Genomic DNA, 14,698 nt, shown 5'->3' with positions numbered 1-14,698 from the left:
GTGAGGATCTACTTTTTTGTAATTATGTCAGAGACAGAGGCACAGCTGAAGAGCTCTTCAAAATGCTAGACTGCTTCCTGACTGAGAATGGGCTAAAGTGGGAGAACTGCATTGGTGTTTGCAGTGATGGTGCACAGACCATGGCAGGGAAGAGAAAAGGACTTCGGACTCTCATCAAGAAGGCCTCACCAAATGGTGGACACACTGTGTTATACACAGAGAAGCACTGGCATCAAGGTATCTTTCCTCAGAATTAAGTGAGGTTATGACTGACATTGTAGGTGTAGTTAATAAAGACCAGACCACTAACAACGCAAGTCTTCTCTGCCATCTGTGAGGAGATGGGAGCTGAATATCAAGCTGTGCTGTTTCACAGTGAGACAAGGTGGCCGTCACGAGGAAAAGTGTTGTCCCGAGTTTTTGAACTCAGAGAGATGTTTTTGGAGCAGGAGCACAAGTATGAAGTTGCAAGAAAGTTTAGTGATGAAACTGGCATACCTAAGTGACATATTTGAAAGGCTCAATTAACTGAATCTACAGCTTCAAGGGAAAGATCAACACCTCCCTCAGGTCACAGACAAGATCAGCTCTTTCACTCGAAAGCTTGCAATGTGGGGCAGGCGACTTGAAGGAAATACTGCGTCATTTGAGAACTGTCGAATTGAGTGGGTCAGATGTAACGCCATATCATGTAAAATGAGATAACAAATTAATGGACTAGACTCAATTCTTAGTTCGAGACCAATTGGTGTCTATAGGACTGAAAACCAAAACCAAATGGCCTCTGTGTGTAGCTCCCTAAAGCAACCACCAGATGCCGCCAAACCTGTACAACCAAGCCGCCTACTCAGCACAGCCCGGACATCCCATATAAGGAAGTGGCCAAATACAATTTAAGTGTAAATAAATGGGATCCTGAACTAAGTAATAATACACATATACACAATCTATATTCGACAATTGTTAACCTGATTTATGGATCAATGATTACAGCACATTGATGCCAACTATGAAGTTTGCTGTCTTTTCTTTTCTTGTCTTTACAAATGATACTGTCTTAATCGCTGATAATATTGCTGTAACTGCATTGAGTGAAAAGATTACCTGTATGTATTGTCCTCTCAACAATGACATGCATGATGTGGAACAAGAACTAGAATTAACCTGTTAAGTTTCCCTGAGAGAATTTGGGGTTAACATGTCAAGTATATACATGTTATTCATGCTAGCTTAAATTAGGTTTAGAACATTAATATATATATGATGTTATTGATTTCAATGTTCATGATTGCTGAATAGAGCCGAGACCTTTGACACTTTTGATTGCTAAGCTACGCACACCACAGAGCGCGACCAGTTTCCTGTGAGAGTTTACTCAAGGGTTAAGCCAACATTGTGCGTTTATGACTCATCTGCGCGGGGAAGTACTGAGAGCAAAAGTCCCCCTTGCGCATTGATATGTGAAATCCCCCAAGACGCGGAAGGACACACTCACACTGAGGAAACCAGTAACACGGACCAAAGGTTATAAAATATCTTCCCCAACGAGGATCAAATTACAAATATTTGATTATACGGAACATAAGACATCTGATCCAGAAAATGGCATTGACCCAGATAAATTTTTATGTAGTAACAACTATGACCTTGCCTGCGAGTACCACACTAATGAGCAATTCAATGTAAATGTAAGTAAGGATTTTCGTGCATTCTCAATCATACATTTTAATAGTAGAAGTCTATATAAAAACTTTACAGAAATTAAAAAATGCTTGAGTAAAATAAATAAATTCCAAATTATAGCCATATCAGAGACATGGCTTGATAATGAGAAAATAAGCGATATAGAAATGGAAGGATATGAATTGTTTACAATGAATAGGGAAAACAGAAGGGGAGGAGGAGTTGCAATATATGTTGATAAGGTTTTCAAATGTAGTAAAATTGAACATTTAACTACTACTGTGGATAATGTAATGGAATGTGTAACTATTGAAGTTCATATAAAAAATATGTCAAACGTAATTATAAGTTGTATATATAGGACACCAGGATCATGTCTTGATACATTTAACGATAAGTTAACAGATATCCTTAGTTATACAAATGATAAAAAATTGCGAATATTGTGTGGTGATTTTAACATTGATTTATTAAATCCTAATGGACATCAGAAAACAACTGATTTTATAAATATGATGTATAGTAATAGTTTATTTCCTGTTATTATAAAACCTAGTAGAATAACAATCGATACAGCTACACTAATTGATAATATATTCACAAATAAAATTGACCTTAAAATAGAAAGTGGACTCCTTATTAATGATATAAGTGATCACCTCCCGATTTTTGCAATTTTTTATGATTATTTTGATAAAAAAATGAAGCCGATTACTTACACATTTGAAACTAGAGCAAGAACAACACGCTCCATGGCTGCCTTTAAGTTGGATTTAGAGAAACACAACTGGTCTGAGGTTTATTCAAATAACGATCCTGATATTGCATATAGTGAATTTCAGTCAACCATTATTTCTCTATATAATAAACATTGTCCATTAATTAAGATTACAAGAAAGTATAAAGGTCCAAATAAGACATGGATGACGAAGGGGATACAGAATGCATGTAAAAAGAAAAATAATTTATATAGAAGATTTATTAAATTGAGAACTGTGGAAGCTGAAACAAAGTACAAGATCTATAAAAATAAATTAGCAAATATTATTCGAATAAGAAAGAAAGATTATTACTATGAATTATTAGAACAGAATAAAAGTAATACACAAGAAATATGGAAAACACTAAATCATGTAATTAAAAAAAGTTCTAAAAAAACAAATTTTCCACAATATTTTATAAAAGATAACGATATGGTAATTGATGAAATTTCTGACATAGCTAATAATTTTAATGAATATTTAGTTAACGTGGGCAGCAATTTGGCAAACAAAATCCCAGAGCCAAGAAACAAACGTGAAATAGATAAGAACATTGTAAATAATTCATCCACAATGTTTCTTAATGATGTTAATGATATAGAAGTATTAAATGTTGTGAAAACATTAAAAAATAAAAAGTCTACTGACTGTCTTAACATTGATATGACATTAGTAAAAAGTATTATAGAATATATTGTACAACCTTTTACATATATTTGTAATTTATCATTTAAAACTGGTATATTTCCATCAAAAATGAAGATAGCCAAAGTCATTCCTGTTCATAAAAGTGGAGAAAGACACACGTTTAATAACTACAGACCAATATCATTGTTGCCACAGTTCTCAAATATTCTAGAAAAATTATTTTCATATAGATTGGATAATTTTATTGAGAAACATAAGCTCTTAAGTGAAACCCAATACGGGTTTAGAGAAAAACGGACCACCTCAATGGCAGTCATGGAGCTTGTAGAAGCAATATCTACCGAAATAGATAATAAAAAATTTACTGTTGGGATTTTTATGGATTTAAAAAAAGCTTTTGATACTATAGATCATTCTAGATTAATGAATAAATTAAAGAAATATGGAATAAGAGGTTTAGCTTATAAGTGGATGAAAAGTTATTTGGAAAATAGATATCAGTATGTGCAGTTTAATAATGTACAATCAGAACACATGAAGATCACTCATGGAGTTCCCCAAGGGTCTGTGCTCGGCCCTAAATTATTTATACTGTATATAAACGATATTTGCTGTGTCTCAAAAACATTGAAAAGTGTCTTATTTGCTGATGATACAACTTTCTATTGTTCAGGAGAAAACCTGAAGCAGCTTCTGACTACTGTGGAGTATGAAATGAATATATTAAAAAAATGGTTTGATGTAAATAAATTATCATTGAATTTAAATAAAACCAAGTTCATAGTTTTTGGCACGAGACAAATCACTCATCAAGTCAAAATTATGGTGAATTCAATTGAAATAGAAAGGGTGAATGAAAATAAATTCCTTGGAATTATTATCGATGATAAATTATGTTGGAAGCCACACATAGAAACTGTTAAAAAGAAAATGTCAAAAATCATAGGGATACTCTATAAAAGTAAGGATGTTTTAAACATGAAATCATTATATATATTATATAGTTCATTATTATTACCATATTTGACCTATTGTGTGGAATTATGGGGAATGGCATATAAAACAAATACTAACACCGTTTTCAAATTGCAAAAGAAAGCTATAAGAATTATTAATGGATCAAAGTATACAGAGCCAACACATCCACTATTTATTAAATTAAATGCAATGAAATTTTATGACTTGGTGGATTTTAAAATAGCACAAATAATGTATAAAGTTTATAACAATTTACTCTGCCACAGTACTCAGAAGTTATTTGAAATTAGACACAGTCCTTATGATATAAGGGGTACAAGGGTGTACAAAAAACCCAAAACAAGAACAAATATTAAGCAAAGGTGTGTATCTGTAAAAGGTGTTGATCTGTGGAATCATTTGGAAATTGCTCTGAAAAATTGTGATTCAATGCTGGAGTTTAAAAAAATGTTTAAAAGTAAAGTTCAAAAAAATTATCTATGTCAGACCAGTATATGAAAAATGTACATGTGAGTATGTGTAAATGATCTAGATAGGTATTATGGTATATGTTTAGTAAATTTATGTATATATGTTTTTGGTAAATGTGAATATGTTAAGTGCACTTGTGTATATATATATATAACTTGGGTTATATATATCATTTATTATTTTATTATAATTTTTTAATAATTAGTAAATTAAAATTGTATTAATAATGAAATAAGTTTAAATATATTTAGTAAAAGGGGTAGGACTAGATAAGTTTTTAACTTCTTCCTACTCCCTTTTGAACATGTAAGTTATGATTAATTGAATGATTATGTTATTGGGATTTTCTTCTCTTTTGATTGTTGTTGTTTTTTGTTTTATCTCTGCTGTTCATCTGTTTATATGTTCAAAAAAAATAATAAAAGGAAAAAAAAAAGGAAAACTGGATCTAGGCTCTCTCTTCGTCACCCTGCGATGTGATCTGGATGGAGTGTGTTCCTGAAGAAGGTTTCGCGGCTTCGTGGGACTTGGGTTTTTCACGAAGGGACTTTGACTTTTAGCCGTGAATGGATCATTCTTCACAGATTGGGTAAAGTACAAAACTTTTATTAATAAGGTGTTTAAGAGGAAGGTATGAAAGATTAATCGCGTGTAGGGTAAGAACCATTTAACCACTCCCATATCTTCAAATTATTTTTAGCCAAAAACATCTTATTTTAAATCAGGTCTTGAGCTCTTTTGAGAAATGATCAATCTTAGAAAGCTCTTATAAAAGGTTTAAATATCATGTTTGATTTCTTTTTCCTATTTCATTTGATCCCTTATTAATTTTATTTTTATATGTGATTTTCCTGATTTACATCTGCGCCTCGCGTCTGGTGAGCGCTCATGAAAGATACTGAAAAATTGTATTTTATCTATACATTATTATTGGAAATAAAATAATTGAAAGACAATTTTTGAATTAATTATTTTATTTGTTCATTTTTCGTTTTATTTTATTCCTTTTGGACATTTTATAAGTCCAAGGTCGTTTTATAAGACCATTGAAAGATAAATCTCGAATTTAACACTTTATTTGTTTATTTTCAGTTTTATTTTATTTCTTTTGGGCATTTTATAAGTCCAAGGTCATTTTATAAGACCAAATAAAATAATTGAAAAACCAATTGTGAATTAATTATTTAAATTTTTCTTCTTTTCATTTTTATTTTATTCCTTTTGGACAGTTTATAAGTCCAAGGTCGTTTTATAAGACCGCATTATTTTCCTTCGAGACGGACACAACAGCAACGGACGTCCGGAAAAAGGTAAGTGCACTCGAATAACATCCAACCAGTGTCACCATTTGTATTAATAAAGTCAAATACTCCTGCTTGATATGAAACAAATCCGTATGATCCTCACAAGGATTATTAAATGACTAGGTCAATAACAAATGCAAACAACTCAGAAAAGTGGAGCTGCCAATTTAAGTGAGGTGTTCAGACTATTATTCCTGGGCTCTGTGTGGTTATTCACTCAGGATTGATAGGTGGATGAAAACGGATTGGCCTCATGATAAGAAGACAGTGAACAAACCTAGGTGAATCCACTTTGATATCTCGGCTTAACTAATTCCCGTCTCCTCACGCTGAGCCGGTGAGGGAAAAGGGGAATTTCTAACCCTTTGATTGGAGAGTCGATCAGGACATATTTCCCGATTTAGGTCCTGCGGGTAAGCGGAAGTTGACAGAACCTACAAGGATTTGTTGACACTACTGACTATAATGCCACCTGAGTGATTCCATATTTTAAGCAGCATATTTCATCACTGATGGGATTCTTTACAAAGTACTTCCCTGAAAACAGTTCCCAGTATGACTGGTTGAGAGATCCGTTTAATGCACCAGCTCCAACTGGTTTCAGCTCTGCAGAGGAGGAGCAGTTCATAGACATCACATCTGATTCCACATTGAGACTAAGTTTCCATCCCAGCCACTGAGTGAATTCTGGCTGAACGTGGAGAAGCAATATCCACTCTTAGGACAAAGAGCTGTGCACATTCGTCTTCCATTTGCAACTTCTTACTTGTGTGAGACTGGCTTTTCTGCTGTTGCTGCTCTGAAAAGCAAATACAGGTCCCAGCTACTCATTGAGCAGGAGCTGAGAGTTGCTGTGTCCTGCTTCAAACCCCGCTTCGAAAAGCTGTGCATTTGCAAAACGTGCTCATTGTAACCATTAATCCAGACATCTTTGATTAAAAAAAAATAGCACAAATTATTTTAGATATTTTTGTTTTGCAGGTTTAAGTTTTTGTTTTGCAGGTTAAAGGTTTTTTATATATATGTATGTATATATATATATATATATATATATATATATATATATATATATATATATATATATATATATATATGTATGTATATATATATATATATATATATATATATATATATATATATATATATATATATATATATATATTATGCTCCTAAGTTAATGTTGGTGATCAGTTTGAATGCATTATTATTTGATTTTATGTAATTTTATTTTCAGTATCATATGGTTTGACATGGTCAGTCAAAAAATGTTTATAGTTTAAGGATTTAATTTTATTTTTGAATTTCAAATGCACTTTAAATCTTTTCTGTTAGTTAATGACTCAACTCAACTCAAGTTTACATAGCGCTTTCAAACAGCCTGAGCTGTCACAAAGCGCTTTACAGAAACACAAAAAACAAACATAACATAACATAAAACATTAACAGCAATACAATACAATCACAACAAATAAACATTCTTCCATTCGTACATACTCTGATGTTTGAAGCAGTTACAGATGAAAGAGGACAGAATCAGTTTCCTTTCAGCAGTTGATCAGAGACATGATCTCAACGTACATGACGTCACATACGTCTGCTACAAGCTAAGTTTGCTTATAAGCTAGCTCATGAACAAGCAAAAAGCTATTCTTTGTTGGTCCATATTTCTTTCTTTTTTATTCTCTTACTTTAATAAGGAAACAGTGTTATGCAGAGGTGTACTTATAACAATTTTATAGACATATGATACTATTTATAGTCGCGAGGTGTGTGTGTGTGTGAGTGTGTGTGTGTGTGTGTGTGGGGGGGGGGGGGGTTATGGTAATGCGTGAGATGTTTTCTTCTTCCTGGGAGGGGGGGGGCATGACAGAAAATAATTGAGAAGCACTGCTGTAATCTAATGTATGTATGCTTCAAACTGCAGTACAGAAAGAACAATGTGTGCAGCCAAACTTCTTTTGAAACTGTGTTTGGGACGTGGTTTTGACAACCAGTTAAAGATTTGAATTTTAGATGAGACCTTTCAATGCAGAGATAGCATTTTAGCCTTGTGCTGGTTTCTTCCTATATGTTAAATTAATGAAATATTCTAAATCAGGGGTCTCCAAGTCTGGTCCTCGAGAGCCCCTTATCCAGCCTGTTTCCCCATGTCTCCCTCCTCCAACACAGCATAATCAATCTGAGCCATTATCAGGCTTCTGCAGATGAGGCTTCTGGTGAGCTGATTCAGATAAGATGGAGGAGGGAAACTCTGAGTCCCCTGCAAACTCTCCATAGCTGTGAATGTGTGAAGAGTGTTTCCCCACCTTAACACCTAGTCAGGTAGGATAAACGTCAGAAAATGGAATGATAAAAAATACAACAAAAGTGTTAATCATTACCAGTACTGGACTGAATTGTCTCCTTTCCCACAGTTTGGCCCACCAAGTCATACTGATTGAGTCTTGATCCATCAGCTGCCACATCTACAGACTGGGAGGCATTTCGAGTCCAAATGTAAGTAACTTCAGATTTTGTGTAGGCGTCTGAAGCAGAGGGAAACATAGATTGTCACAAACCCCTCATATCTTTTCAACTCAAGTCAAGTCATTTGAGACGTTGACAGAATACCTGCCAGTACTTTAACTCATTCACTCCCAGGACATTTTCGCAGTTTTACTGGATTTTGACTGATTTTGCAAGGCCCATGGCATATTGTGTCCTATTGTTTTAAAAACATGGACTGGTTTTGGATAGGTGATGTTGAAAAGGCATCATAATGGCTGAGGTCTAAAATTTGAGCATTTGATCAATTTGCAACTATCAATAACAGTTCAATTAATTAAAATCAACAGTAGATCATAAGTGGTATTAGGCAAATAAAATATGAATGAATACGCTCTGTCACACTTACAGCTGCCAAACTTGAGAGGACATGAGTGAGAGTCCATGGGAAAGTCTTCCAGGTGCATGGGGCACTCAGCTTGAACTGTTAGCCTGGGAATAAAAGATTAGGCGTTGCTGTGGTGCAAAGGTAACAACAGGGGTGTGCGGGTCGGGATGATTTACTGAACTATGGAGCGCACTTAATGGAATTTCAGGTGCGCTTCTCTCCCACGTTACTCCCACTGTTGACATTTATTTAACAATTGTCTGTTTTGGTTTAGCTGCAGTTGATGCGATATAAAACTGCATGACATTTTGCTGAAAAGTGTTACATTATGTGTAAATTTGAAGTGTAGTATTTCTGTGCCCTTCATGTTTATATCAGGTGGGAATCACTTGTAAGGGTGTCCTCTATGGTGTCTTCTCATCAGGTCTAAAATTGCATTTTCACAGTTCATGGGCTCTTATTTTCATTTTCAAGTCTAGCGCAAAGCGCATCCTAACAGTGCGCATGGGATGAGTTTTCATTCTTTCGGTATTTTGGTTGACTAGCATAGATAGAATTGGGAGTGTTGAGTCGATGCGCACCATTGTGGTAGGGAATGCAGCCTACGCCAGCCAATTGAAGCGGCTCCCTTCATTCCTATTGAAATCAGGGCGTTTGAAGCGCACACAGTCCCTTAAATTGTGGAAACATAAATTGACTCACTGGGTTATGTGCATGCATTAGATTGGCGCATGCAATGTGCATCTATACAGGTAAATTGCAAGATCTCCTCTTGAAGTAGTGAACTGCACCTGTGACGTTTTCATTACCCTCAGAATTGCACAAAATGCAAGTTGTGCAAATGCGAACGGGTAATTAAAAGACCACAAAGGAACAAGAGTGGCAAGGACATGATGAGACTAGACATAGACGATGACCGACAAGGACTGAAAGAAAGCAGGGAACTAAATACACATACTAACAAGAGACACAGGACAAGGCACACGTGGCTGAGGGAGCTGATTGGTTAACACAAGAGACCAGGATGACAAGCACAGGTGGACATGATAAAACCTGACGAGACATTGACAAAGTGAAACTAAAGGAAAAAAATCCAACTAAACCAAAGCAAAAACTCAGGCCCTGTTTACATGGAAGCAAAGCCGGCGTCGTTCCTCAAACAAATTTTGTACAGACAGAACCATCTCAAGTAGGGTTGCCAACTGTCCCGCATTAGCCGGGACGCCCCGTATTTTTGGCTAAATTTTTATGTCCCGTACAGGACCTCTAAAGTCCCGTAAAATAATTCTCAATTCTTACACGAAATGCAGCAAACGGCATCTTTGCCATTTTTGGACCACGGCTGCTCCCGTAGGTTGACAAGTGACAAGGAAGTTGCTCGTAGCCAATAAAATGAGTTGCTGGGTGTGACGTTATGTGGAGATCTTGCAAGGTAAGAGAGGCAACTAGAGAGCGAGAGAGGCACTTCCTAGTTTCGTCAGAGCTTTATGTCACCTACACTCTAAATGCCGACCTTAATACGTCGGCTGCGAATGTATCAGCGGGAGCAATACAAGATATATTCTCGTACTATTTACAAACAAATTCTGCGAGAATTTAGCTTGCTAGCAAGTTTCGCAATCAGGGCTTAACAGAGCAAACCGCACTCTACAAGTCCTAGATCAGCCAAACGGCAATGTCACGAATTAGGTCACCTGTCAGCCAATCACAGGCATCAGGCATCGTCACGTGCATTCGTTGTAGCGGTTTATATTGCACAAGTGGCTAGAAAATAACAATAATAATTAGGGGTGTTAAAAAAAAATCGATTCGGCAATATATCGTGATACTACAGCACGCAATTCTTGAATCGATTCAATAGGCAGCCGAATCGATTTTTTAACATCCATTTTTGATGAAAAAATCTTCAACAAAACGTTTAACTTTCACACCTTCAGCATGGAATGTTATATTAATGGAACATTAAGCCTTACTATTTTATTTCAATGCTGTTCTAACATGAAAAAGGTTAGAACCTGTTTGTTAAATACAGTGGCTCACAGTTGTAACACTGAAGTTTGAGATCAATAAATAATAAATTTTCATACAAATCTTACAGTGCACATGTACAAGTTTACTGAATGGTATTTTCTAAATTGAGTAAAAAACATCGTAACAATCGACTTGTAAATTCATATCGGGATTAATCGGTATCGAACCAAATCGTGACCTATGAACCGTGATACGGATCGAATCGTCAGGTACTCGGCAATTCACACCCCTAATAATAATAATGTGTAGTGTTGTCCGGTCGGTTAGGAAGAGAGAATGGATAAACCTGTAAGAAAGAAAAGACTGTGCTGTTACTCAACTCAACTCAACTCAACTCAACTCAACTCAAGCTTATAGTTACAACAAGTCCATGGAAAAAGTAAATTTGGTGAGTCATGCTCATCTTTTGCATTTTATTTTTTTTGCACTTGTTTTTTTTGTAGGAAAGAGACAAATTGTGGTTTCTTTGAGGTTTAGTATGAGGTTACATAATGATGGCCTGCAGTAAGGATTAAAGGTAATGTACAAACTTTGTGCATTTCTAATCTAATCAGAATATACACTGATTTCACACATCATGCTCACATCACCATGACACCGTAACGTGCACCTGTCCCTTATTTCGGGATGAGAAAGTTGGCAACCCTAGTCTCAAGACATTGAGAGACCAAAAGAAGACGCCTCGGACGCTTAACGGCTGTAATATATCTGCCAAGTCTGGAGTGGTGGTGTTGCACTGCCACAGGGAGTTAACAGAAAGCGTAACAGAAAGCGTAGAAGAAGAATCAGCGAAGAAGAAGAACCACGAACCACTGATTTGAAGCAGCGAGGCCGCCATATTACTCCTCCCAAGAAACCTTTCTCAGTATACGATCCTTTACATTTACAGTATCAAAATTAGAGAACATTTGAGAAAGTACTTAGGAGAAACAACAGTGGTCTAACAACTGAGCGATAAAAGAAAAGGGGTCTTCAAAGTAGTTTAAACAGTAGTCTGCTCGCGAGATGGGAGGAGTAAGATGGCTGCCCTGTTGCTTCAACGGCTTGCACTGGCGATGTCATCTCATTGACATCAAGCATTTCATAGCTCCTTACCCGTCACAACAGATTGCCTAATCTTACACTTTATCCTAACCCCAACTAAAACCCAATTCAAACCTAAACACTAAAACCAAATCTTGACCCTCAAAAAGGGGTGTGGACTAATGGGGACCATCAAAATGGCCCCACAGGCACACGTGGTTCCCACCTGTGCCACTACTTAGACATGCTTTTTGCGAATCTAAAATTTGGTCTACTTTTTGTCACCAAATAGCGAGAATGTCATGCTGTGTGTTTTGCAGGCTGTGCTGTTCAGTGATTGTTTTGTGATTTCAGCTGCCTGACCTCTGTGAGCACCTGGCTTGATGGCCACACCTGTACCTCATTGCTCCTGATTAGCCAAGCTATATAGAGCTGGTCATTGTGGCTTGTGGTTGTTGGACTAAATCTCTTGCAAGCCACTTTCGCCCAAGTTAGTTACGACTTCGTGTTTTTGACTCTCGCCTCGTTCTTTGGATTCTCGATTTCGCCTGCCGGTTGGTATTGTTATTGTTCTCTGGTTCCTACTAGTTTTTTTGTGTAAGCACTTTAAGTTCTACTTCTTGCCTTTTGCAAGCTCTTTTTGTTATTGTTACTTCCGCATCTTGGCATGCGTTTTTTTGTTGTTACTTGATATGTTTTCGGTTTGGTTAGACTACTGTATTTTTGTATTATTGGTGTGCTTGTGTACAATAAATAGTGTAAAGTCTGAATCGTGTGTCCGCGCTTCTGGGATCCACACCACACCTTACAGATTTAGTCCGACCATGGATCCCGCGGACCCGAGACAGGTCATGTTTACTTTGGTCAGCCAAGGACGAACAGTGGGGTGCCACGAGCAGTCCTTGACTGAGCTCAGAGAAACAGTTAATGAATTAAGGTCTCGATTTGAAGTTTTGCCGACTCATGTCGGTTCTAGGGGTGAACTCGCTGGTCCCCCTCTCCCACCTGGATCGGCCGCTCCAGGCGTTGCGATTGCGGAAGCACACCATTTCCGGGAACCTCGTTTGCCACACCTGTCCCGTTATGATGGAGAGCCCGGTATGTGTGACCAGTTTTTACATCACTGTTCGCTTATTTTTTATCAACAGCCATTTACTTATTACCAGGATAGTAGTAGAATTGCCTTTATCATGAGTTTATTAACTGATAAGGCAGCAGCTTGGGCAATTGCGGTTAGCAACTCAAGGCCAGAATTGCGGACCTCTCTTCCGGCCTTTCTTGCTGAGTTTCGCCGAGTTTTTGATCACCCTGTTAGAGGCAAGGAGGCTGGAGGGAGGATACTGGATTAAAATCAAGGACGATTATCTGTAGCCGGTTATTCAATACAGTTCCGCATTCTGGCCGCTGAGTGTGGTTTCAATGAAGCCGCACTGTGTTGCATTTTTCGCCGGAGTCTGAGCCCCTAGATTAAGGATGAACTCGCAGTACGAGACGATTCGGGTAGTTTGGAGGAGCTTATTGGATTATCTATTCGTTTGGACAATCGGATACGAGAACGGCGACGGGAACGAGAGCATGGTCCTCAGCTCCCACCACTCCCAACCGGGGAAATCCCAGGACTTGCTGTTCCGGTGCGGGAGGCCACCGGAGGAGACTCTGCTCCTGGCAAGGAGCCGATGCAACTATGTGGTGGCAGGCTCACTCCAGCGGAACGGCTTTGTCGCTCTCAATCTGGCCCATGCTTCTACTGTGGCCAGGCTGGACACTGTGTGGCAGTCTGCCAGGCTCTACAGTCACGACATGCCGGGTGCCCAACGGTCCTGAGAGGGCAACGGCCGCTGGGAGGAGCCGCAACGGAGGGTCATCGGGAGTCACAGTGCGAGTACCTCGAGGACAGTGCCGGTACAATCGACCTAAGTTCTGACCCAGGAGTCCAGAGACTGGAATTATGTGGCGAACTTTCGGGTTTCGGTAATCTTGCTAATGTCAAGGTGTTGATCGATTCTGGAGCTGACGACTGCTTTATGGATCCTGAATTAGTTTCCTATTTGAAATGTCAGATATATACACTTTGTAAATCCCGAAAGATTCTAGATTTGAACGGACGTCTCCTGGCGAAAGTATCTCGGGCAACAGCCCCACTTCATCTTAAGTTATCCGGGAATCATAGGGAGTCCCGCCGGTTTTTGATCATGCCGTCTAGCTCTGCTCCTGTGGTATTAGGGTTACCCTGGCTAAAGATGCATAATCCAGATATTAACTGGAATATTCCTGCCCTAGAAAATTGGAGTGTATTCTGTCATACACATTGTTTAACATCAGCCGAAACCTATCGCCCGCCTGCAGTCGAGAACAAGCCAGAAGTTATAGATCTGGTTGGGGTGCCACCCGAATATCATGACCTCAAGAAGGTATTTAGTAAAGATCGAGCTCAATCACTGCCCCCCCATCGTCCATATGATTGTGAAATTAACTTGGTGCTCCGCTCCCCAATTCTAGATTGTACCCTGTGTCTCATCTAGAACAAGAGGCATTACATACATATATTTCTACGTCACTCGCGACTGGGCTGATCCAGCCATCTTCGTCCCCGGTGGGGGCGGGATTCTTTTTCATCGACAAAAAGGATAAGACTTCCTTGTGTTGATTATCGCCGTTTGAACGAAATTACTGTAAGGGATAAGTACCCACTTCCGCTTGTGTATTCCGCGTTTGCACCCCTGCAATCGGCTGCAGTGTTTACTAAATTGGACCTCCGCAGTGCGTATCATTTAGTAAGGATTAGGGAAGGAGATGAGTGGAAGACTGCGTTTAAAACCCCCCTCGGCCATTTTGAGTATTTGGTGATGCCGTTTGCCCTGACAAACGCCCCAGCCGTGTTCCAGAGACTTATAAATGACGTGTTGCGGGATATGTTGAATCAGTTT

The 14,698-nt window shown here is 38.1% G+C and overlaps 1 protein-coding gene across 4 annotated transcripts in view; it reads right to left on the bottom strand.

Moving 5' to 3' along the window:
- The window catches only part of LOC144031591 (gamma-aminobutyric acid receptor subunit alpha-2-like), a 103,253-nt gene that overhangs the window by 47,637 nt on the left and 40,918 nt on the right, over positions 1-14,698 (bottom strand). For all 4 annotated transcript variants that reach the window (XM_077538884.1, XM_077538883.1, XM_077538885.1 and 1 more), the window contains 2 exons: positions 8,739-8,821; positions 8,227-8,370 (listed from right to left, as the gene is read on the bottom strand). In XM_077538884.1, the coding sequence (XP_077395010.1) occupies positions 8,227-8,370; positions 8,739-8,821 (227 nt within the window). The remainder of the gene's footprint in view (positions 1-8,226; positions 8,371-8,738; positions 8,822-14,698) is intronic.

This window comes from Festucalex cinctus, chromosome 12 (assembly GCF_051991245.1).
Source record: "Festucalex cinctus isolate MCC-2025b chromosome 12, RoL_Fcin_1.0, whole genome shotgun sequence".
NCBI lineage: Eukaryota > Metazoa > Chordata > Actinopteri > Syngnathiformes > Syngnathidae > Festucalex > Festucalex cinctus.
The sequence above is the reverse complement of the archived record's forward strand: the minus strand, read 5'-3'. Positions and strand labels throughout refer to the sequence as shown.